Source organism: Somniosus microcephalus, chromosome 17 (assembly GCF_052327205.1).
Source record: "Somniosus microcephalus isolate GS21.2 chromosome 17, FLI_Smic_1.0, whole genome shotgun sequence".
Lineage (NCBI taxonomy): Eukaryota > Metazoa > Chordata > Chondrichthyes > Squaliformes > Somniosidae > Somniosus > Somniosus microcephalus.
Window position 1 is genome coordinate 41659331 of NC_141003.1, and position 22742 is coordinate 41682072.

The 22742-nt window shown below is 44.4% G+C and overlaps 1 protein-coding gene across 6 annotated transcripts in view; it reads right to left on the reverse strand.

The window, feature by feature from the left end:
* The window catches only part of celsr1a (cadherin EGF LAG seven-pass G-type receptor 1a), a 377534-nt gene that overhangs the window by 69751 nt on the left and 285041 nt on the right, over positions 1 to 22742 (reverse strand). For all 6 annotated transcript variants that reach the window (XM_086010282.1, XM_086010280.1, XM_086010278.1 and 3 more), the window contains 6 exons: positions 18755 to 18921; positions 17832 to 18017; positions 15539 to 15652; positions 13235 to 13409; positions 6159 to 6300; positions 4896 to 5016 (listed from right to left, as the gene is read on the reverse strand). In XM_086010282.1, coding sequence (XP_085866408.1) covers positions 4896 to 5016; positions 6159 to 6300; positions 13235 to 13409; positions 15539 to 15652; positions 17832 to 18017; positions 18755 to 18921 — 905 coding nt within the window. The remainder of the gene's footprint in view (positions 1 to 4895; positions 5017 to 6158; positions 6301 to 13234; positions 13410 to 15538; positions 15653 to 17831; positions 18018 to 18754; positions 18922 to 22742) is intronic.

A 22742-nucleotide genomic window follows, 5' to 3' on the forward strand; every position in this document is an offset into this window, starting at 1 on the left:
AACTGAATAACATACACTCTTCTGCCAGCAGAATTTAAAAAAAAGTTAAACAAGTTTTGTAAAAGTACAGACATGATCTTAAAAGAGGTTGATCACAGGTTAAGAATCATTATGGGAATACATCCAAGCAGCTTACAGAAATTCTCTGAAGTTCGATGAGATAGTGGCCCCGCTATTTATGGGGAGGCAGGGAGGGTATGGTGGAGCACAGCAGTGCACGGGAAACCCAGCAATGCCGAGGATGTGGAGGTCCTGCCGAGTTTAACAGAAGGACCTCACTATAATTGTTCTCTTCTGTTTCCCCACCCGGCGGCCGGCCAAATTGACAGGCTGCCGGGTGGGAAAACCAGAGGCAGGAGGCCGCACCCGGGGACCCTTGGGGACGGTCCCCGGCTATCGTTATCACGGGGCAGGCTGCAGATCATGGCTTGTGGTGGGAGAGAGAGAGAGAGAGAGGCCGCAATCTGCAGAAGGGAGGCCGAAGGCTCCTTTGAGTGGCCAGGGGGAGCATTCCTGCACTGCCTGGCCCACAAGGAGTGCTATAAAAAGCACTTACCTTTTAGAGCCAGCGGCTCCCACCTCCATTTCGCTGCCGGGTTTCCCGAGCCCTGGGAAACCCGGCTAGAAGGAGTTAAATTAAATCAGGCTCCCAAATGTACAGTGGGAGCCTGATTTAAATATGTTAATGAGGTACTCGCATGCCTCACTAGCTGCCCCCGTAGAAACGGCAATGGGCGCATACGTGGCGGTTGGGGACACATTTCCTCCTTTTAGGGTTTAATCCCCACCTCTGACCTCCTCCCGCCTGTTGTGGGGGGAACAATATGGAGGCCAGTGAGTTCAATGCTACTCCTCCCTGGTGCTACTGCTCTTTGCACTGTCAATCTGTCACAAGTTGTGACTTTGTACAGACTTGTTATTTTTCCCTTTGGCTATTGCACTGAGAAATATTCATCATATTAAAATTTGCCTTAACTCAGTCGCCACGTTGACAACCATTTTGACATGTATTTGTGGACAATCGGATACGTGGAGCACCGACAGAAAAAGTGCTGAATCCTTCAGACACCAACTACAATTGCTTTTCTTTTTCAGATTACCTGTTGGAGGATGGCATTCTTGGTACACCTTCCTGCCTTCCTACTGACCAGCACAGCACCCCCACATCTTATTTGTGTCCTTGTTTCCTATGACTGATGCTGAGGTAGGAGAGCAGGAAAATTCTAATCCAAGCTCCATCCAGACTTTGTGGCAACATTAATGCTACCAAAACTATTAGCATTGAAGTTGACGTCAGGCCCACATTGAGCTGGTTTTCCACCCATTGGCTATAAACGGGCAGTTAATATTTGCCATGGGTCTGTACTCATGATATCATAAAGCCCAAAACCATTTAAACCAGTTAAATTGAAAACATAATAGCAGTACAGCAGAATTCAGCTTCAGTACAGTATTCGGGGAAGAATTACTTCTCATGAGTGGGATTAAGTCCACACTCAGTTTGATAAATGGAGAAAAAGCAGTTTGACTAACTGGTTTGAATTAACTTTTTCAATTTTGTAAGCAGGGTTGTGGAGGAGAACTGTGATCACAGTATCATAGAATCATAGAATGGTTACAGCACGGAAGGCGGCCATTCGGCCTGTTGAGCCCGTGCCGGCTCTCTGCAAGAGCACTTCAGCTAATCCCACTCCCCCGCCCTTTCCCCGTAGTCCTGCAAATTTCGATCCTTCAAATAGTTATCCAACTCCCTTTTGAAAGCCGTGATTGAGTCTGCCTTCACCATCCTTTCAGGCAGTGCATTCCAGATTTTAACCACTCGCTGCATAAAAAAGTTTTTTCAAACGTCGCCTTTGGTTCTTTTGCTAATCTGTGTCCTCTGGTTCTCGACCCTTCTGCCAATGGGAACAGTTTCTCTCTATCTACTCTGTCCAGACACCTCATGATTTTGAGCACCTCTATCAAATCTTCTCTCAATCTTCTCTGCTCCAAGGAGAACAACCCCAGCTTCTCTAGTTTATCAACGTAACTGAAGTCCCTCCTGGAATCATTCTTGTAAGTCTTTTCTGCACCCTCTCAAAGACCTTCACATCCTTCCTAAAGTGTGGTGCCCAGAATTGGACACAATACTCCAGTTGTGGCTGAACCAGTGTTTTATACAGGTTCATCATAATTTCCACACTTTTGTACTCTATACCTCTATTTATGAAGCCCAGGATCCCGTAAGCCTTTTTAACTGCTTTCTCAACCTGCACTGCCACCTTCAACGATTTGTGCACACATACCTCCAGGTCTCTCTGTTCGTGCACCCTGTTCAGGATTCTACCATTTAGTTTATATGTCCTCTCCTCATTCTTTCTACCAAAATGTATCACTTTACACTTTTCTGTGTTAAATTTCATCTGCCACGTGTCCTCCCATTTCACTAGCCTGTCTATTTCATCCTGAAGTCTATCACTCTCCTCCTCGCTATTCACTATACTTCCAAGTTTTGTGTCATCTGCAAATTTTGAAATTGTGCCCTGTACACCCATGTCCAAGTCATTAATATATATCAAGAAAAGCAGTGGACCTAGAACCAACCCCTGGGGGAACACCACTGTATACCTTCCTCCAGTCCGATAAACAACCGTTCACCACTACTCTCCGTTTCCTATCACTTAGCCAATTCCGAATCCATGCTGCCACTGTCCCTTTTATTCCATGGGCTTCAACTTTGCTGGCAAGCCTATTATGTGGCACTTTATCAAATGCTTTTTGGAAGTCCATGTACACCACGCCTTGCCCTCATCAACCCTCTCTGTTACCTCATCAAAGAACTCGATCATGTTAGTTAAACACGATTTGCCTTTAACAAATCCATGCTGACTTTCCTTAATTAATCCACACTTGTCCAAGTGACTGTTAATTTTGTCCGATTATTATTTCTAAAAGCTTCCCCACTGCTGAGGTCAAACTGACTGGCCTGTAGTTGCTGGGTTTATCTTTTACATCATTTTTTGAACAATGGTGTAACATTTGCAATTTTCCAGTCCTCTGGCACAACCCCCATATCTAAGGAGGATTGAAATATTATGGCCAGTACCTCCGCGATTTCCTCCCTCAATTCCCTCAGCATCCTAGGATGCATCCCATCCGCTCCTGGTGATTTATCTACTTTAAGTACAGCCAGCCTTTCTAATACCTCTTTATCAATTTTTATACTATCAAGTGTCTCCACTATCTCCTCCTTCACTAAGTCTATGGCAGCATCCTCTTCCTTGGTGAAGACAGATGCAAAGTACTCGCTCAGTACCACAGCCATACCCTCTGCCTCCATGCGTAGGTCTCCTTTTTGGTCCCTCTTTCTACCTATGTCGTTAGTACCGATAATGGACCACGACCTCTGGCTGTTCACCCTCCCGCCTCAGAATGTTCTGCAGCCGCTCAGTGACATCCTTGACCCTGGCACCAGGGAGGCAACATACCATCCTGGAGTCACGTCTCTGGCCGCAGAAATGCCTGTTTGCTCCCCTAGCTATCGAATCCCCTACCACTATTGCTTTCCCACTTTTCTTCCCCCCCCCCCCCCCCTGACCCTGTACAGCTGAGCCACCCGGGGTGCCGCAGACTTGGCTCTGGCTATACTCCCCAGAAGAACCATTGCTGTCACCAGTACTCAGAACTGAATACTCGTTGGAGAGCGAGATGCACTCGGTGTACTCCTGCACTACCTGCCTGGTCCTCCTCTTCTGTCAGTCGGTCACCCATTCCCTTTCCGCCTGCACACTCTTTATCTACGGGGTGACCACCTCCTAAAACGTGCTATCCATGTAGCTCTCAGCCTCACGGATGCACCGCAGTGATGCCAGCTGCTGCTCAAGCTCCAAAGCCCGGAGCTCGAGCTCCTCCAGCTGACAACACTTCCTGCAAACGTGGCTGTCCAGGACACGGGAAGTGTCCTGGAGTCCCCACATGGCACAGGAGGTGCATTCCACAGGACTGAGCTGCCCTGCCATGCCTTTACTAAATAAACGATTAACTAGAAAGGCAACAGCACCTGCTGCTCTTCACGGGCAGGATAATCAGAATTCAATAAACAAAATTAAATAAGTGAAAGCATTTGTTTATTCAGGGGCATTCAGAAAGGGAATAAACATTCCCATTTCAAGGAACTTGTAAGAAGGTAAGAGTGCTTTCAGAGAATTTCACAAACTGCTTATTTTTAATATTCAAACACACTAGAATGGTTCTCTTGAAGGACTTGTTATGCATCAAGTTTCTTCTGTCACAGAGTTACCCATTTGTAATGAAGGAACTCAAGTTGACAAATGGTACTTTGACTACTGGGAAAGGATGGTTGGGTTTAAACAAGGTCTATGTCTATGGAAGTATTCTGCCATAGTACGGCATCATCCATGAATTCATTCATAAAATTTACGAGCACCATGGTAACCATTTTAGCCCTGACATTTTTACTATCCTCATGTAAACAAGTTACATCATAGTGGGGGGTCAAGCGATTTATTGCCCCCGAAACATCATTTGACAGCGTTCGAGACACTTCATGCTAAATTCCAATACTGTAATGCAGGCAGCAAATTGTGCCACATGGTCAAATGTAGAAATTTGCAGGAAATCATTGCAGGATGTTGTGTTGCAACAAATCACTCAGACAAATGGTGGCATTTGCTGAGAATCAAATGAAATGAATCATGCCAACATATTATTTCAATGAATACGTATGTAAATATGGGGGAAACGGAATAACATTTCTGCAAAATCAAAAATTTGAGTGGTTTAATAAGCCTGTTTTAATCTCAAATTATTTTTGAAAAATGCATTCCCTGCAGAAATCTATTAATGATTAGGGTTCTGTACACGGCAATCTAGTCACAGATACAGTATTTCCTCACCTTGCACCTGCATTCCCCAGTGGTTTTGTTGCAGTCAGGATCAAAGCCCTTGTCGGTATTGCAGTTACAAGGACCACAGGTGGGGTTCCCCCACCTTCCCCTTGGACACGGCAGGTCAATTCTGGGAAGAAGAAGCAGAATATGCCTTTAAAATGGCAGTAGTCACTACTTTTGAAACCATGCCTCTTTTTCTGAAACAAAAGATGGATAATTACTTTGAAATGATAGCAGCCAACCACCCCCCCCCCCAACCTCAGGATGGTTTTATTTACAGGAAACTTTTTTTTATCCGGCACGGATGGGACCGACGTGGTGCCGGTTCATCAAAAATTCCGGATAACCAAAAGCTATAGTAAAAGATACGGAGCTGAGAGCTCCATATAAAGCAACAAACCCTGTTAGCAACAGGTTCAAAATGGCCACAAGTTGCAAGCGTCTCTGTAGCTTAGCAACAGCTGCAGCCACACCCTTGCACAGCAACACATGGAGGAAGGCAAGTAATAAAAGTTACCTGAACCTACTCCTGAATTTTGCCGGTTAACCGACATTTCCGGTTATTTAGGTGCCGGTTAATCGAAAGTTTCCTGTAACAATGAAAGCCTCATCCACCTCCTCAGTTTTAATCTTATCCAATCAGCACTGCCAATAGATGCAGGAAGTTTGGCAATTTTTAAAAACAATGTATAAATGAAAAGTATGGAATCAGAAAAGATTATTCGGCCCATCAACTCCACAGATCATGGACCATCTGCTTTAACATGGACTCTGTGCAACTCAATCAATCGCCAGATGGAAGCAACCAGCTACAGGTGAACCTCCACAATAAAGCTCTCCAACCTCCCCCGTCCAAAGGTGATCAATTGAACCCCAAAACATGATTCAATCTTAGAAATTGCACTTACAACAGCGTAGTATTCCAAAGATGACTTATCAACAATCCCAGGAACCACAGTGTTGCACAAAGCATTTGATCACTTAAGTCTATCTTTACAACCTTCAATCCCATTCTTAAACAACTATTTATCCAGTTCTTTTTGAATGTCAGCAATGTCAAAATTAAATAGAATTTCCAAAATGTAGAAAATTTTACCAAAACATGTCCGGCTGCTTGGTTGCTGCACAAAGGATACATTTGTTAATGAGAACAAGTCAAAGGAAAAGGTGAATGTGCTCTGGCACAATCAAACAGTGGCGTCACTTGCTCAGAAAATAGTTCCAAATAGATCAGCAAACCTGTCAACTTATTGTTTAGTTCATTCTTACTTGTTTTCACAGTATTGGCCATAATAGCTTTCTCCACAGTCACAAGTATATCCGTGTGAGGAGCTTGGTTTATGGACACAGCTAGACACGTGTTCACATGGATTCAGTCTGCAGACATCCACACAGTTTTTCCCAAAGAACCCTGTTCAAGGGGATGAAGACAATCATTAGCCTCAGTTTAACTTTCACTTGCACTGCCCTTTCTTTTGCCAGGGTCTGCTATGCACCAAATAATACTCAATGGAATTCTAAAGTGGAATGAGAATAAGGTTCATAAAGCATTAACAAAAGCAAAAGATATTGTTCTTCATTACACTGTATATAAAAAGCTACCAAAGTTGATGAAGGGCCAATGTCCCAGTTTGACAGGAACATAACACAGATACACACCCATCAACCCAAACTTATCGAAAATGAGATGGCCCCAGGCCCTCGCCAGCTCAGTGAAAAATTCCCTCAGTTCCAAGGATCTTGATCATAAATTTTCAAAATTAGATTTTTCTCCATTGCATTTTCATGAGATGCTTCAATACTCTGCTATTTAGTGTTAGTCGTGCCATTCAAATGGATTTACCGGTCTGATGTATCAAATAAGCCACATTACGAGGTTAGATATTCCTTTATAAAGCTGGATTTTGAACTGCCTAACTTGCCGTTAGCTTCCTGCTTATAGTCGCATAATTAAAGGCTTCAGTATTATTCCTCAGTAGACTTTAGTCCCTTATTCTTATCAGCAGTTAGCAATTTATGTGAGATTGTTGCCAACTGTGACCGTCCCTCTCTTTCTCTGCATGGATTGACCCAGGTAATCTATCTTCTTCTTAGGCAGTCCCGCAGAACCAAGGATGACTTGCTTCCACACTAAAAATTAGTTCTCAGGTGAATGATGAGTCCAATGTGGGACCTACAGTCTCTGTCACAGGTGGGGCAGATGGTGGTTGAAGGGGCAGGTGGGTGGGGTGCTTGGGTTGACGTGCGCTCCTTCCGCTGTTTGCGTTTGGCTTCCACTTGCTCCCGGCGAAGAGACTCGAGGTGTTCGGTGCCTTTCTGGATGCTTCTCCATTTTGTGCGGTCTTGGGCCAGGGATTCCCAGGTGTCAGTGGGGATATTGCACTTTTTCAAGGAGGCTTTGAGGGTTCAATTTATTTTATTTCAGGAGCCTAACCTAGGTGGAAAAGGTTCCAGGACAGGAGGCGGCAGTGAAAATACAACACCAGAAAACAGGTAGGTGACTGGTTGGTGAGTACTTTCACAAACTTATTCTAAGTAGAATTCAATAATTAAGCTAAATCGTAGTAAATAAAAGGGTCTTGTAAGGGTTAAGTCATGGAAGGGCAGCTCAGACCCGTGTCATGCTCCTCCTGTGCCATGTGGGAAATCAGGGACACTGTCCCTGACAACTATGTGTGCAGGAAGTGTGTCCAGCTGCAGCTCCTAGCGGACCGCATGGCGGCGCTGGAGCTGCGAATGGACTCACTCTGGAGCATACGCGATGCTGAGGATCTTGTGGATAGCACATTCAGTGAGTTGGTCACACCGCAGGTAAAGGCTAGCTCAGACAGTAAATGGGTGACCAAAAGGCAGGGTAAAGGCAGGAAGGTAGTGCAGGAGTCACCTGCGGTCATCTCCCTCCAAAACAGGTTTACCGTTTTGGGTACTGTTGGGGGAGATGACTTATCAGGGGAAGGCACCAGCAGCCAGGTTCAGGGCACCATGACTGGCTCTGCTGCACAGAAGGGCGGGAAAAAGAGGGATAGGGCTATAGTGATAGGGGATTCAATTGTAAGGGGGATAGACAGGAGTTTCTGTGGCCGAGACTCCAAGATGGTATGTTGCCTCCCTGGTGCAAGGGTCAAGGATGTCTCGGAGCGGGTGCAGAGCATTCTGAAGGGGGAGGGGGATCAGCCAGTTGTCGTGGTACATGTAGGTACCAACGATGTAGGTAAAAAGAGGGAGGAGGTCCTACAAGCTGAATTTAGGGAGTTAGGAGCTAAATTGAAAAGTAGGACCTCAAAGGTAGTAATCTCTGGATTGCTACCAGTGCCACGAGCTAATAAGTTTAGAGAGAGTAAGATAGATAAGCTAAATACGTGGCTTGAGCAGTGGTGCAAGGGAGAGGGATTTAAATTCTTGAGGCATTGGAACCAGTTCTTGGGGAGGAGTGACCTGTACCAAGGGGACGGTCTACACCTGAACTGTGAGGGAGCCGATGTCCTCGGGGTAATATTTTCTAGGGCGGTTCGGGAGGATTTAAACTAATTTGGCAGGGGGATGGGAACCTAGGTAGTGGAAAAGAGGGAAGTCATATGAAGTCAGAAATAGATGGTAGAAAGGTGAGAAGCAATAAGCAAAGGAGAGAAACACAAAGGGCCAAACTAATTCATAATGAGAGTGTGAAAAAAGCAAGCCTGAAGGCTTTGTATCTTAATGCTAGAAGCATTAGGAACAAGGTGGATGAATTAGTTGTGGAAATAGAGGTAAACAAGTATGATTTGATTGGGATTACAGAAACGTGGCTGCAGGGTGGGCAAGGCTGGGAACTTAACATCCAGGGATATACAATATTTAGGAAGGATCGGCAAAAAGGTAGGGGAGGTGGGGTAGCATTGCTGGTAAAGGAGGGGATTAATGCAATGGAAAGGAAGGATATTAACTCGGATGAAACGGAATCTGTATGGGTAGAAATGAGAAATAGCAAGGGGAGGAAAACGTTAGTGGGTGTGATATATAGGCCTCCAAATAGTAATATGGAGGTGAGGGAAGGCATAAAAAGGGAAATTAGAGAAGCGTGCGATAAGAGCACAGCTGTCATCATGGGTGACTTTAATTTACATATTGATTGGACTACCCAAACTAGTAAAAATTCTGAGGAGGAGGAATTCCTGGAATGTTTTCGGGACGGTTATCTGGACCAATATGTCGAGGAGCCGACTCGAGATCAGGCCATTTTAGACTGGGTATTGTGCAATGAGAAGGGACTTATCAGCAATCTTCTTGTACGAGGCCCCTTGGGTCAGAGCGATCATAATATGATCGAGCTCTCAGTCGAGATGGAGAGTGAGGAAATTGAATCAGAGACTAAGGTCCAGAACTTAAATAAAGGGAATTACGAGGGTATGAGACGGGAATTGGGTAAGATTGATTGGGTGGTGTTTCTGGGGGGATTGACAGTGGATAGACAATGGCAAGCATTCAAAGATAGAATGGAAGAATTCCAGAACATGTTTATACCGGTTTGGCACAAAAATAAACCTAAAAAGGTGACTCAACCGTGGATAACGAGGGAAATTAGGGACAGCATAAAATCAAAAAAAAGGGCAAATCAACTGGCAAAAAAAAGCACCAGACCGGAAGATTGGGGGCAGTACAAGATACAGCAAAAGAGGACAAAGGGATTAATCAGGAAGGGGAAAATAGAATACGAAAGTAAACTTGCAGCAAACATAACGACAGACTGCAAAAGCTTTTATCGGTATATCAGGAGGAAAAGACTGGTAAAATCCCAAGTCGGTCCCTTGCAGTCCGATTCGGGAGAATATATAATGGAGAATAAGGAAATGCAGACCAATTAAACTCATACTTTGGTTCTGTATTCACAAAGGAGGACACAAATAACCTCCCAGGAATATCGGCAAACATAGGGACTAATGAGAGGGAGGAGCTGACAGAAATTAGTATCTCTAGGGATATGATGCTGGGTAAGTTGAGGGGACTGAAGGCCGACAAATCCCCGGGGCCTGATAAACTACATCCTAGGGTACTTAAGGAGGTGGCCCTGGAGATAGCAGATGCTCTAAGGATCATCTTCCGGAACTCCATTGACTCAGGAACAGTACCCGTGGATTGGAGGGTAGCTAATGTTACCCCAATATTTAAAAAGGGGGGTAGAGAGAAAGCAGGGAATTATAGACCAGTAAGCCTTACATCGGTTGTGGGCAGAATGCTAGAGTCCATTATTAAGGATAAAATAGCGGAGCACTTGACAAATGGGGAAAGGATCGGACAGAGTCAACATGGATTTACAAAGGGTAAATCGTGTTTGACTAATCTGCTGGAATTTTTTGAGGAAGTAACTGGTAAAATAGATGGGGGAGAGCCAGTGGATGTGGTGTACCTTGACTTCCAGAAAGCCTTCGATAAGGTTCCACACAAAAGATTATCATGCAAAATTAAGGCTCATGGGATTGGGGGCAAAGTATTAACGTGGATAGAGAACTGGCTGGCGGATAGAAAACAGAGAGTTGGAATAAACGGCTCGTTTTCGGAGTGGCAGGCAGTGACCAGCGGGGTGCCGCAAGGATCTGTCCTGGGACCCCAGCTGTTCACAATATATATAAATGATCTGGATCAGGGAATTGGATGCAATATTTCCAAATTCGCTGACGACACTAAACTAGGAGGAGGGGTGGGCTCTGATGAGGATGTCAGGAGGCTACAGTGCGATTTGGACAGGTTGGGGGAATGGGCGGATACGTGGCAGATGCACTATAATGTGGATAAATGCGAGGTTATCCACTTTGGGGGTAAAAACAGGAGGGTAGATTATTATCTAAATGGCAATAGATTGGGAGATGGGGAAGTGCAGAGGGACCTGGGTGTTCTTGTGCACCAGTCACTGAAGGAGAGCATGCAGGTGCAACAGGCGATTAAGAAGGCAAATGGTATGTTGGCCTTCATATCAAGGGGGTTCGAGTATAAGAATAGGGATACCTTACTACAGCTGTACAAGGTGCTGGTGAGACCGCATCTGGAGTATTGTGTACAGTTTTGGTCGCCCCATCTGCGGAAGGATGTTCTTGCCATGGAAAGAGTGCAACGGCGATTCACCAGGCTGATACCTGGAATGGCGGGAATGACCTACGAAGAGAGATTAAATAGTTTGGGCTTGTACTCACTGGAGTTTAGAAGATTGAGAGGGGATCTCATCGAAACATATAAAATTATGGCAGGCCTGGACAGGCTGAATTCAGAGAGAATGTTTCCAATGGCCGGGGAGCACAGAACCAGGGGCCACAGTCTAAAAATAGCGGGCAAATCATTTAAAACAGAGATGAGGAAGAATTTCTTCACTCAAAGAGTGGTGAGCCTGTGGAATTCCCTGCCACAGAGGGCTGCGAAGGCTAATTCAATAAATATTTTCAAGAGAGAATTGGATATATTTCTGAAGGCTAAGGGGATTAAGGGTTACGGAGAAAAGGCGGGGACGGGGTACTGAACTGGTAAGATCAGCTATGATCTCAGACGAAGATCAGCCATGATCTCATTGAATGGCGGAGCAGGCTCAAAGGGCCGAATGGCCTACTCCTGTTCCTATCTCTATGTTTCTATGTTTCCTCTGCCCACCTGGGGCTCTCTTGCCGTGTCAGAGCTCCGAGTAGAGCGCTTGTTTTGGGAATCTCGTATCGGGCATGTGGACGATGTGACCCGCCCATCGGAGCTGATTGAGCATGGTCAAAGCTTCGATGCTGGGGATGTTGGCCTGAGCGAGAACACGGACGTTGGTGCGCCTATCCTGCCAATGGATTTGCAGGATCTTGCAGAGGCAGCATTGGTGGTACCTCTCCAGTGCTTTGAGGTGCCTGCTGTACATGGTCCATGTCTCTGAAGCATACAGGAGGGCGGGTATCACTACTGCTCTGTAGACCATGAGCTTAGTGTCGGGTTTGAGGTCCTGGTCTTCAAACACTCTCTTCCTCAGATGACCGAAGGCTGCACTGGCACACTGAAGGCGGTGTTGGACTTCGTCATCGACGTCTGCCCTTGTTGACAGTAGTATGGAAAGTGGTCCACGTTGTCCAAGGCCTCGTCGTGGATTTTGATAATTGGGAGGCAGTGCTGTGTGGCGGGGGCAGGTTGGTTGGGGACCTTTGTCGTACGGATGTTTAGTGTAAGGCCCATGCTCTCGTACGCTTCGGTGAAGGTGTTGACGATGGTTGATGACCTCAGAGTGTGCGCAGACGCAAGCGTCGTCTGCATACTGTAATTCAATGACAGAGGATGGGACGACCTTGGATCTGGACTGGAAGCGATGGAGGTTGAACAGTTTTCCGTTTATTCTGTAGATTAGTTCCACTCCAGCGGGGAGCTTACTGAGGGTGAGATGAAGCATTGCAGCCAGGAAGATCGAGAAGATCAATTTATACCGTAGCACCGAACAAATTCTTCTGTGTGAGGATCTTGGTATGTGCAAAATGACTGACATATTTGTGTGTGCAACACAGACATTTCTGAGAGAGATAAATTTAAGTATTTAAAAAAAATCTCGTTATCCCTTCAACTTCCTAGCTGCATCCCTGAAGGTCACTCAACTATGTCTCTTCGATCTCCCAGCTATCTATATCCCAATCACCTAGTTGTACACTTTCAATCTCTCAGTTCTAACTTCTTAATCTCCCAAGCTCCATGTTTCTCAGCCTCTTGGCGCCATTCCTTCAAATTTCCAGTTCTACCCTTTCAATCTCTCAGCTTTGTCTCCAGGCTCATCTCCTAGCTGTTGCTTTTGTCGGTTTTCTCACACTCTGGCACTAACCGTGCAATCAAGCATTTGCAAAGCTCAATGGAAAGCCCGACAAATGGGACTATTTAGAACATGAAATTAAGTCATCTTTCTTTTACCATTCACAGCACTTATTTCCAGAGTTTCCTTTGCTCTTAAAACTATTGAATTTCCCAACTGTTTGACATTTAATAAAGGATACAGATATAAATACTAAAAACCATTACTGGTAAGTAATAGGTGAAACAATTCTCAGAAACATTTAAACCAGAAGCTCATGCCAAGCTTCAAGTGAGAGGGTCAAATATCTATTCAAAAAGTCAGAATTGTACCATCAATGTCATTTTTCATTGGTAACCAAACATTGCACTGTGTCAAGTGAACACTTCCGATATAATTACAAAAGCGAAATACTGCGGATGCTGGAAATCTGAAATAAAAACAGAAAATGCTGGAAATACTCAGCAGGTCAGGCAGCATCTGTGGACCTGAAACGTTAACTCTGTTTCTCTCTCCACAGATGCTGCCTGACCTGCTGAGTATTTCCAGCATTTTCTGTTTTTACTTCAGATATAATTACCTGGCTCACAGGTACAGGAGTAGCTGTCCCAGTCATCACTGCAGTGGCTGTTTCTGGGACAGGGACTGGAATCACATGGATCTGGAATATCACAACCATTCTCTACTTGAAACCTTACAGCCCGATCCATGTTCAGAGTGGCTACATTTGTTGAAGTATCACCCATTCGCAGGCCCTATTACAGAGAGCAGAAAGGAACACTTTTTAAGTAAATTAATAGGCACTCCAGCTACTCCCAAGAAAACAGCCTCACTGCAATACAACGTAATACTGATTAAGCTTCTTATTTGAGAGACATTCTGATTAGAGATTTACAAACCACAACAGGACTGTTCACCAATGGAACTATAAGTGTAAACAAAGTTGGGTGCCAGAGGGGTCATAAGCACCCAACAAACTCAACGTTCCCCTGCAGGTAAAGAACTCTCCCACCTGCCACCCCCTTCCCTTCCCAACTAGTATAAGGAGAAAGGCTTCATCTGCATTTGAGCGCACATATGTCACCCCCGTCATTTCTGGTGGGAATTTCCAGAAGTGGTGGTGACAGACAGAGAGCCAAGAGAAAGGTTCCCAAGGAATTCCCACCACTTTCTGCTAGAATTACACCAGCTCCCAGGTGTAACTGCAGCACAAAATCCAGGCTAGAATGCCAAGACACAGACAGCCACCCGTAATCCTCAGTACAGTGAGTTACTGATCGTGGACATACTGTATAGGGACATGGGGGGCCATCTTCCCATCGGAGCAGGAGGGAAAGCTGGGGAGTGAGTCATACTAAATGATGTAAGAAAACTACTAGGCACTTGGTCTAAGTATTAAACAAGGCTTTAATCAACTGTTTTTCAACATGGAGATCTAGTTGTGTCCTTTACTAGTTCCTGTTAAAGAATGTCCTGAGCAAGCTGGGCCCATGCCCGAGTATTTATACTCTCCCTGGACAGCGCCACCAGCAGGCCGCCCAGTATCATTTCATAAGTCATTTCCACATGAATGACAAGATTCATGTCACTAAGCAGCTGCCACACAACTCTCATTGCCTGGTTTCAATGTGGGACAATTAAGTCACTGGGAGCAAACTGGTTATCTGCCCTCTGAACTAGGGGAGGGTTCACAGCACAGGCAGAGTGTTGGAAGGAGAAAAGAAAATGCTTGAAAAATAAAAGAGGGCCTCTCACCAACCACAAAAATAAATACAACCTGGTGGCTTCACAGAAATTCAAATCAGATTATTGACACTCTCATAGACTTGGTTCAGAATTTAGATGAGAGCAAAACAGGACTTCCACCTCTGTCCAAGTGAGCAAGTTTCAAAAGTGAATTTCAGTGAGATGATGGACCAATAGTGGCAACCCCTCAGCCTACCTTACATGTTTAAGATATTGCAGGCAAAAGTTACTGTGGTTATTTTACTTTAGAAACAAAATGATAATACAAGATACGGGGCATAACACTAAATTGCACAATCCAAATGCAAAAAATGTGGAATTTATAAATTAAAATGAAAACAAAAAAGACGACATATGGAATATTCAGTGAGACTGAAAACTGCCAGCAAATAATAAGACTTGTAACACACCCTCAGGGACACCTCCCACAAACATGCATGTGTGACCTATAAGTCTTGTAGATGAATTAATGCAAGAGAGTTACAGTGGCCTGGATTTTCAGCCGAACCACTGCCAACTTTTTGTTGGCAAATCTGGAAGTGGAACATTGCTTGGGAACACGCTCCACCGCATCCTCGCCTTGCAGTACGTCCACCTCAGTTCCCACTCCTGGGGCCCAGCGACATAGAATACACCTGCCTTTATATGGGCGGGCAATATTGTAACACAATGCAAATTAGGGAAATATGTTCTTTAATGTATTTCAGGGATTTCCATCTTTACAATGTTGGATGTAAGCAGCACCCGAGAGTCCCCGGTGTGCAGCGCTGGAATGGTGGGAGAAGGGGCCCAGAATTTTTGCTTGCTGCTGGGGTCTGTGCAATTGCTCACAGAACAATGGCTTGCTCGCCACAGCCAAACTCCACCTGTCGTTTGGCGCAACTCCCTGGAAGAGGCCCGGGGAACCAGCCTCCAATGTTTAAATGATCCAGAGGCCCAACAGATCAGCCAGGGTCAGGGGCTCAGCTCTGTGGCGGGCAGAAGTCCAATCCTGCTGGAGAGGTGCCCCACTGGAGCATTAGTGGAAAATCCACAACTTAATGACTGGATGAAAATAACTAGGTTGCATGATTGAACAAATACAAGACTCCATAATAAAAGGAACAGAATGGCTCTCAGTGTTCCTTTGGCTCCTTACCTGCATACAGCCATAGAACCCTTGTTGCTTTGTGCCCACATCTTCAGGGAGGCGTCCAACAAAGATATTTTTCAATTTTAATCCTGGTAATTCATTCCCAATTTCTACACTGTCCTGCAATGGTACATAGCAGAGATTAGTTGATAAATTCATATGGCATTCCGCTGCCTTTTAACAGACTCAGAAACTGATAAATGGAGAAATGCCTGTGATAGTGGACAGAAAATTGTTAAACAAACGCATGAAGTGTTCGTCCTCTGATATAGCCAACATTAATTCTAGCCTTAAGTAGCTTAGCAGCACCTCGCCAGAGTGCAGTGAAAAGGTTTGCCATAATAATCAAACGCAGCTATCGACACTCTTAGGTGTACTTGGCATTCGGCAATCACTTTCTATTTTGTTGGCAGCAGACTGCTCGGTGTAATGCAGGATTAAACACCAGGGTTAATATCACTTGCCAGAAGGTACCTTGGTAAATTGCATCATTTTGTCTGATCTGCTCTTCCCCTCAAAATGCAATTTGTAGGAATATTTCCAGTGTGTTACTCATTACATAAGGAAACATAAACCATGATCAAAATCCCTCATTACTGAACAAGCTCTATTCTGTTAAAATTCTGAGCTGGTCAATTTCACTATCGGAACGACCATGCATTCCAAAGGAGGATCGTCTGATTGGTTTTGAACTAAAGAATTTTGAATTTGCGAAGCTGTCAGTTTAGACAGTGCTGCAGCATCTTTAAATTGAACGGCTCTATAAAGGAATCACGCGAGAGACAAACAATCTTGAAAATGATCTTTTAAATCCCACAATGCATCCCAATGCTGTACAGTCCCCTTTAATGGATCCCACTACCAAGTCTTTTAGGGTTTTGATCATGCTCTACGAAGGTCAATTTTGCCGTGGGGGCCTCGGTCCAGTGCTTAGAGGTCAGAAAATCCTGCGGATTCGTTGTGTGCCTGAATTAATGAGACATCACTTGAGGCCAAATAATGAAGCTGCATTACCTTATTAAAATATTTAAATCCCCTCTGAAGTTTGGGCATCACCCATAAAAACTGAGCATGCAGGAATCACAGCAGCGCGCCTGCTTTTTAAAGGTGGAAGGTAGGTTGCTGGAACATTTTTGACACTTACATGTTCCCTTTCCTACATTTTGCTCCCTGTATTTGTTGGTTTTGTTTGGTAGGCCTCCATCTTTGTATTTGTGTGTGTTTTCCCCCCACCCCCCTACTGATACTTTTCTTGATTACTCCTGTTGGCTTTGACATCACATCTTAGGAAGAGATGGGTATTTTCCTTGGGGGGGGAATGCGGGGAGGGGCGGAGTCTGAAACTATTGCAAAATTTCGATGAGAAAGCAGAAATTGTGACGGGCCAACAAATGCAGGTGCAACCTCCCCTGAGGCACTTTGGCCACCCAAGGCACTACTGTGCGACTATACCTGAACATGTCACAGGAGTCCTGCTTTCACCCTCTCCACTTCTCAAGGCAGGAAAAAGAAAAGGAGTAAACAGAAAAATGAAAGAAATAATGAGGGAAGAAAAACCAGAGAAGGAGAGAGAAAAATATCAAAGAGAACAGTCAAAACAGACAGCACGAAGAGATAAAGGGTTGAGAACAGAAAAGCAACGTGGGAACTAATGGTGAGTTATAAACATTATAATTAAATATATGAAATATTATAAATGCTATAATTAAACCTCTAGGTATGTGGCAAAAATATACAATGGTTAAAACTGTGAGATTCCATGGCTGGCCTGGAGCCAGTGACGAGTGCAGGTGGGAGAATTCGTGCTGCAGGGTTGTAGCCCTCTCTCTGGCACCTACGATGTAATGAGGCGCTGTACCATGAGTGGCACCTCGCAATTTTGCCGTATGTAGAGAACCTGGAATCAGTTTTGTTGTTTCTATATTTTGTTTTCTCTAGTACCTGTAGAAATGACCAAACAGATATACAGAAAAAAAAATGCAGGGAATAAAGCGTGATCTGCAGGAGATGTTTGAAGGTATTGGAACACAGTAAATGAAAAGGGGTTTTCTTCCTATTAACCCAGAAACTGGTGCCATTCCATTTTGAGCTGGCGATACTCAGATTTTGCAAAGTGACTATCCATTTGGAACTGTACAACACCATTCCAAGGGGGCCCAAAGCAAATCCAGGGAAGTGGAGGAGATGCTCAGGTGTTCAGTAATATTTCCAGTTTTGAATGTAATGATGTAATTAAACAATTTCAATCTGATCACTGGAGATTGCTAAAATATGCAGAAATCTCCCTCGTATGAGTTACCTGGTACATTCCATAATCCAAAGACATGACAGCCAGGTATTTGATGTCCTTGCCATCCTTAATACTTTTTATCTCAATCAATAAATGGTGCCAGTCTCCATCACTGACCCGTGTCTGATTCAGTCTCAGTTCGGCTTTGAATCTGTGTCTGTTGTACACTTCAAACTGTAGGTTACTGTCAGTTATCTGCCAGATATGGAACAGCAAGAGTACCAGAGTTAATTCACACTGTCCACAGTGAAAGAAAGACATGTACACTATTTCAAGTTTGAATGTACTCCCCCACTCCAGGAAATTTAGGCATGAAGCGTTTATACTTGTCAACACACAGTAAATAGAAACACAGAAACACTCCAGCTCGTGAAACATAGCATGGAAATCCACAGATAATTTTACAGCTGCTTAACGTTAGAGAGGTCAGTAAATGCTTTGGAGTTTTTCTTTTCTAGAGATTATTGCAGTCCCTGCCTGCTGCACAGTATCCTGTCTAATAGGTGATGATCAGAATAATCAAACTCATGACCTTCCAGGGTTGAGACACAGACCCTGCTCCCAAAGCTAATGGGCCAGTTTATTTTTAAAAAGAACATTTTATTCAATGGCCTGATTTACTTCATTAGACTGGAAAGCATTCCAATCTGGATAAACAAGGTCACTGTTGACACTTGAAAAAAAATTCTCAAGAAATCAGACAAGATTAATATCACATTTAATTTTTAATTAATGAAGATCAGCAGTACCTGAACTTATCAACTCTGGGATGGATGAGAAATAATGATGAGTTAATCTGCAACACACTTCACTGCTAATGCATACAGAAATATTGCTGCTACACCCCACTAAAATGTGACAAATAACGTTGTCTGAATTCAGCAGCGGCAGTAATATTATCCAATGCATGGTGTTTCAGGACAGATGCTCACCTGAATGTTAATTTTGGAGGAAGTCCCAGCATTTGCCTGCACGAGGAATCCATTGGCTTTTCTCGTGCGGAACATTAGGCCGATATACCAGGGCACAGAGATAGTGATATCAAGGTCAGCCCAGGAGATCAGACTGCTGCCCTTGAAACGCTGGGAGTAGGGCATTACTGGAGAGAGAGAGAGAATACCAGCATGTCCATTAGTATAAAGCAACCTGATTTCTGTACAACACAAGAAAAGTGCACAAAAATAATTTTCCAACATGAAATTATTGCCCAATTACTTCATTCGTAATGGCAACCATAAACTGAAGCAATAAAGTTCTGGTATCAAATGAGGCCTTTATGTAGAATAAACTCAGGATGTGAAATTATAGGGCACATATTGTGAAACTATAGGAACAGGAGTAGGTCATTCAGCCCCTCGAGCCTATTCCGTCATACAATTAGACCATGTCAGATCTGTATCAACTCCATTTACCTACCTTGGTTCCACAACCCTTAATACACTTGCCGAGCAAAAATCTACCCATCTCAGTTTTGAAATTTTCAATTGACCTAGCCTCAGCTTTTGGGGGAAGAGAGTTCTAGATTCCCACTACCCTTTGTGTGAAGAAGTGCTTCGTGACAATCACCCCTGAACAGCCAAGCTCGAATTTTAAGGTTATGCCCCCACCCCCCTTGTTCCCGACTCCTCTATCAGAGGAAATAGTTTCTCTCTATCTAAACACCTCAACTAGTTCAGTCCTTAATCGTCTATACTCAAGGGAACACATGCAATCTCTCCTCATAATTTAATCCTTGGTGTTGGCACTCACATTGACTGTATAACAGCGGTTAAATGTTGCACTGATCAGTTGGCACTCACATTGATTGTGCAAGACTGCTAGGATGTGTACTGATTATAGTGGCAAGGGGAGATACCAATGGTGAAACTTCCTCTAAAAAAAAGTACATTGATAAGTCGTCTCCTTCTTAGGCAGTCCCTCGGAACCGAGGATGAGAAGTAACTACTGCTGTAACCACAGGCATATAAATTCAAGTCAAAAAGTGCACAGTAGCTGCTTAGAGCAAGTGAAGCTCCCCTGTGACCACCCATCCACTTTAGAGTAATGACATGACTTTTTTGGGTGTCTGCCGCAGTGGGATTCTTGCAAAAGAAAACAACTCTCTTCTTGCTGGAGAAGGGAAGTGCTTTATAAGCAGTTGCAAGTGCCCAGGCAAACCCCGAGTGCACTTACATCTGGTCCCAATTAACAGTCTCGCAGAAATGGACCGTCCAAGTCAGTGGTAGAGAGAGATCAGTTCAGATTAAATCAGGTAAACCTGCTGTGCTGCTATGTCTCCTATTGGCCTAAGCAGCCAGTTCCACTTATGCCAGCTTTTTGTTCACAGAGAACTTTGTTGGACCATTCCCCTTCGTTTGAAAGGCAGATTTTTTTTAACCTTTTCATATTTTAAAAATAAAAAGCTGCCATGATCCAGCCAGGGTCATTCAGAGTATTCTGGGACAACATCAATTATTACTGGAATTATAAAGGAAACAGAATTTGTTGACACTGTATAATGTTCTCAGTTGATGCACTTTGATATAATTAGTCTCTATTTAAGTAATTTGCAGCTTGTACAGCAGTAACAGCAAATACAACATAACGCGATAGAAAGAATGGCAAATTAATCATGTGCTGGACGAATTATCATGTTGCTCTTAGATTTGGACCTTTGATTTTCTTATTTTCTCGTTATCGTGGAGAAAGTGTTATAGGGCTAGCGCTGATTATACATTTTTAACCGGAAGGACGATGCTCGTAAGTGCACTCAGGGCAGAAGTGACATTTGTGCACCACTCGCTGTACTCGAGGATCTGAAATTCAGAACCGTGCTGGGGAGTAACAGCAGCAGAGTGAAGTCAACATTCCTCTCATAACCAGGAGATAAAATCAAGGGTCAAATCTTGTATTACACTAGAAATGTGTTCATACTGTCAATACCAAAGCTGCACCAGCATGAAACTCATGTCCAACCGGATGAGGTCTTGGGCCAGTTTAATTCTGAAGCTCAATCTGTGTCAGATTTCCTCCAGACTCAGTTATGCAGTGTAAGCGGGACAATCATTTATCATGGGCTTTCATTTATCATCACATCCTTGCTTCATTGGTGTGTGCCCGGTCACTGATCACACACATTTTAACAAAAAATTGTGGTTTAATTTATTACCAGCTTCAAGTCTTATTTACCATTTGTCAGTGTATGTGTTACAGCAACAAAACCTCAATTCCATAAAGACCAAGAATCTCAGCCACAAAACCTTGCAATGACCTCTGTAACCACAATTCTGTGTTTGTCTCAATCCCTATCCTGTCTCAAGATCCACAGGCAATAATCAAACCGGGAATTCTACTGAGGACAACTAAACTCTAACCTGGACAGAATCCTTTCCTTCAAAGCAAAGCCCAATTGTTAAAGAACTTGCAGACAACATGGTAATCATTGAAATGTGACGTTCTTAATGTGCAGTGAAGCAGATATTCTGGTTATTAACATTTTATTGTTGGTAAATTTCCCCATATTATGCAGGTGTAAAAAACTATGCAATATTAATATTTAGAACAGCGGACTGGGGTGGAGGGAGACACTGTGAGGTGATTTTCCCTGTATACTTTAGCTAAAGAGCCTCCAAGGTGGCCAAGATGGGGTCTGGACCTGCGACGCTGGTTTAGCCCGCCTTTAGGGCAAGGCGCCGTCTTGGTAAAGGAGTTGAAGCGCGCGCTAGGAATAGCCGCCTTGAGGAACATTAAGGCTCCGATTGACAAGTAAATTGCCTGCCAGCGCTCATTAGAGGCTGCACGCCATTTTGGTGGCTAGTACTTCAATGAACGACCTCTCCTAACAGCGACCAGCTGAACAGGAGTAAAGAAGTCGTTGCTGAGGATTTCTAGCGTTATTTAAAGCCATGCTCAACTTTCACTGTTTACTTGCTGCCTGAGATAGACTGGGTTTGAAGAGGGCTTTTGAGACACATTGGGAGACATTCTCGGACACTTTGTCGAGAATTCACCAACATTCTGTCAACAGTTTTCCCGGAAATTATCTGAGGACTTCACCTAAAGAGAGTGTGCGCTGTGTACTCCACCTTATTGGAGACCTTATAGGAGTCTCCAGGAGAAAGGGCGTGCTTGGTCATGGGGATATTGTTAGGGGTCCCTCCCTTGGTCTGGAGGAGGAATGGGAGGAGGAGACGAGGCCAGGCAGAGCAGCACCAGCTGCTGCAGGAGAGAGGGACAGGAGGGCTCCTTCCCCCCGACACTCCCCCACCACCCTTCCCCTTACAGGTATAGGACATCCCTCCTCCTCCGGACCTCCTCCACCAGGACCCCCAGTGCCATGTCCGAGAAACTGGGTTCCCTCCCCCTCAGTCCGAACCATCCTGAAACGATCCGTTGTGTGTCAGCCAATGCACACAACACCTTCAGTGGAAGTGTGGAGGCTACATGTACCGCGCCACCAAAATTGCTTCTAAACCTGCAGGTGTCTATTTTAATGCCTCCAAACACGTTTAAATCAAGTAATTATCAATTAGCTCCAAAATTGCAGGCTAAAACCAGACTTTCAAACAGGCGCCTCTTATTAGCGCAGCACCCATTTAGCGCCCGTTTTCACTCTTTCACCAAAATAATTTAGTGAGTTCGAAAAAGTCCTTCCATATTTGGAACCTGGGTTCAAAACCAGACCAGAATAATGGGACGAACGTCTCTTATTTCTGCTGTGAATCTTCTGTGAAGTGAATTTCAGGTGTCTGAACCTAGTTCCTAGTGGGTACAAGTCAGTAACAAACAGCCTCGCTCAGTGAAGGATACTGATAGGCCCCAAAAACGTACAGGCCTTCCAGCAAACTCCCGCCGTGCCTCCAGCGGGAGCTCAGCAGAAGTTCCAGGATAAAGGACAGGACCTGGATACCTCATATCAGAGGGAATGTGGGAGCTCCTGCT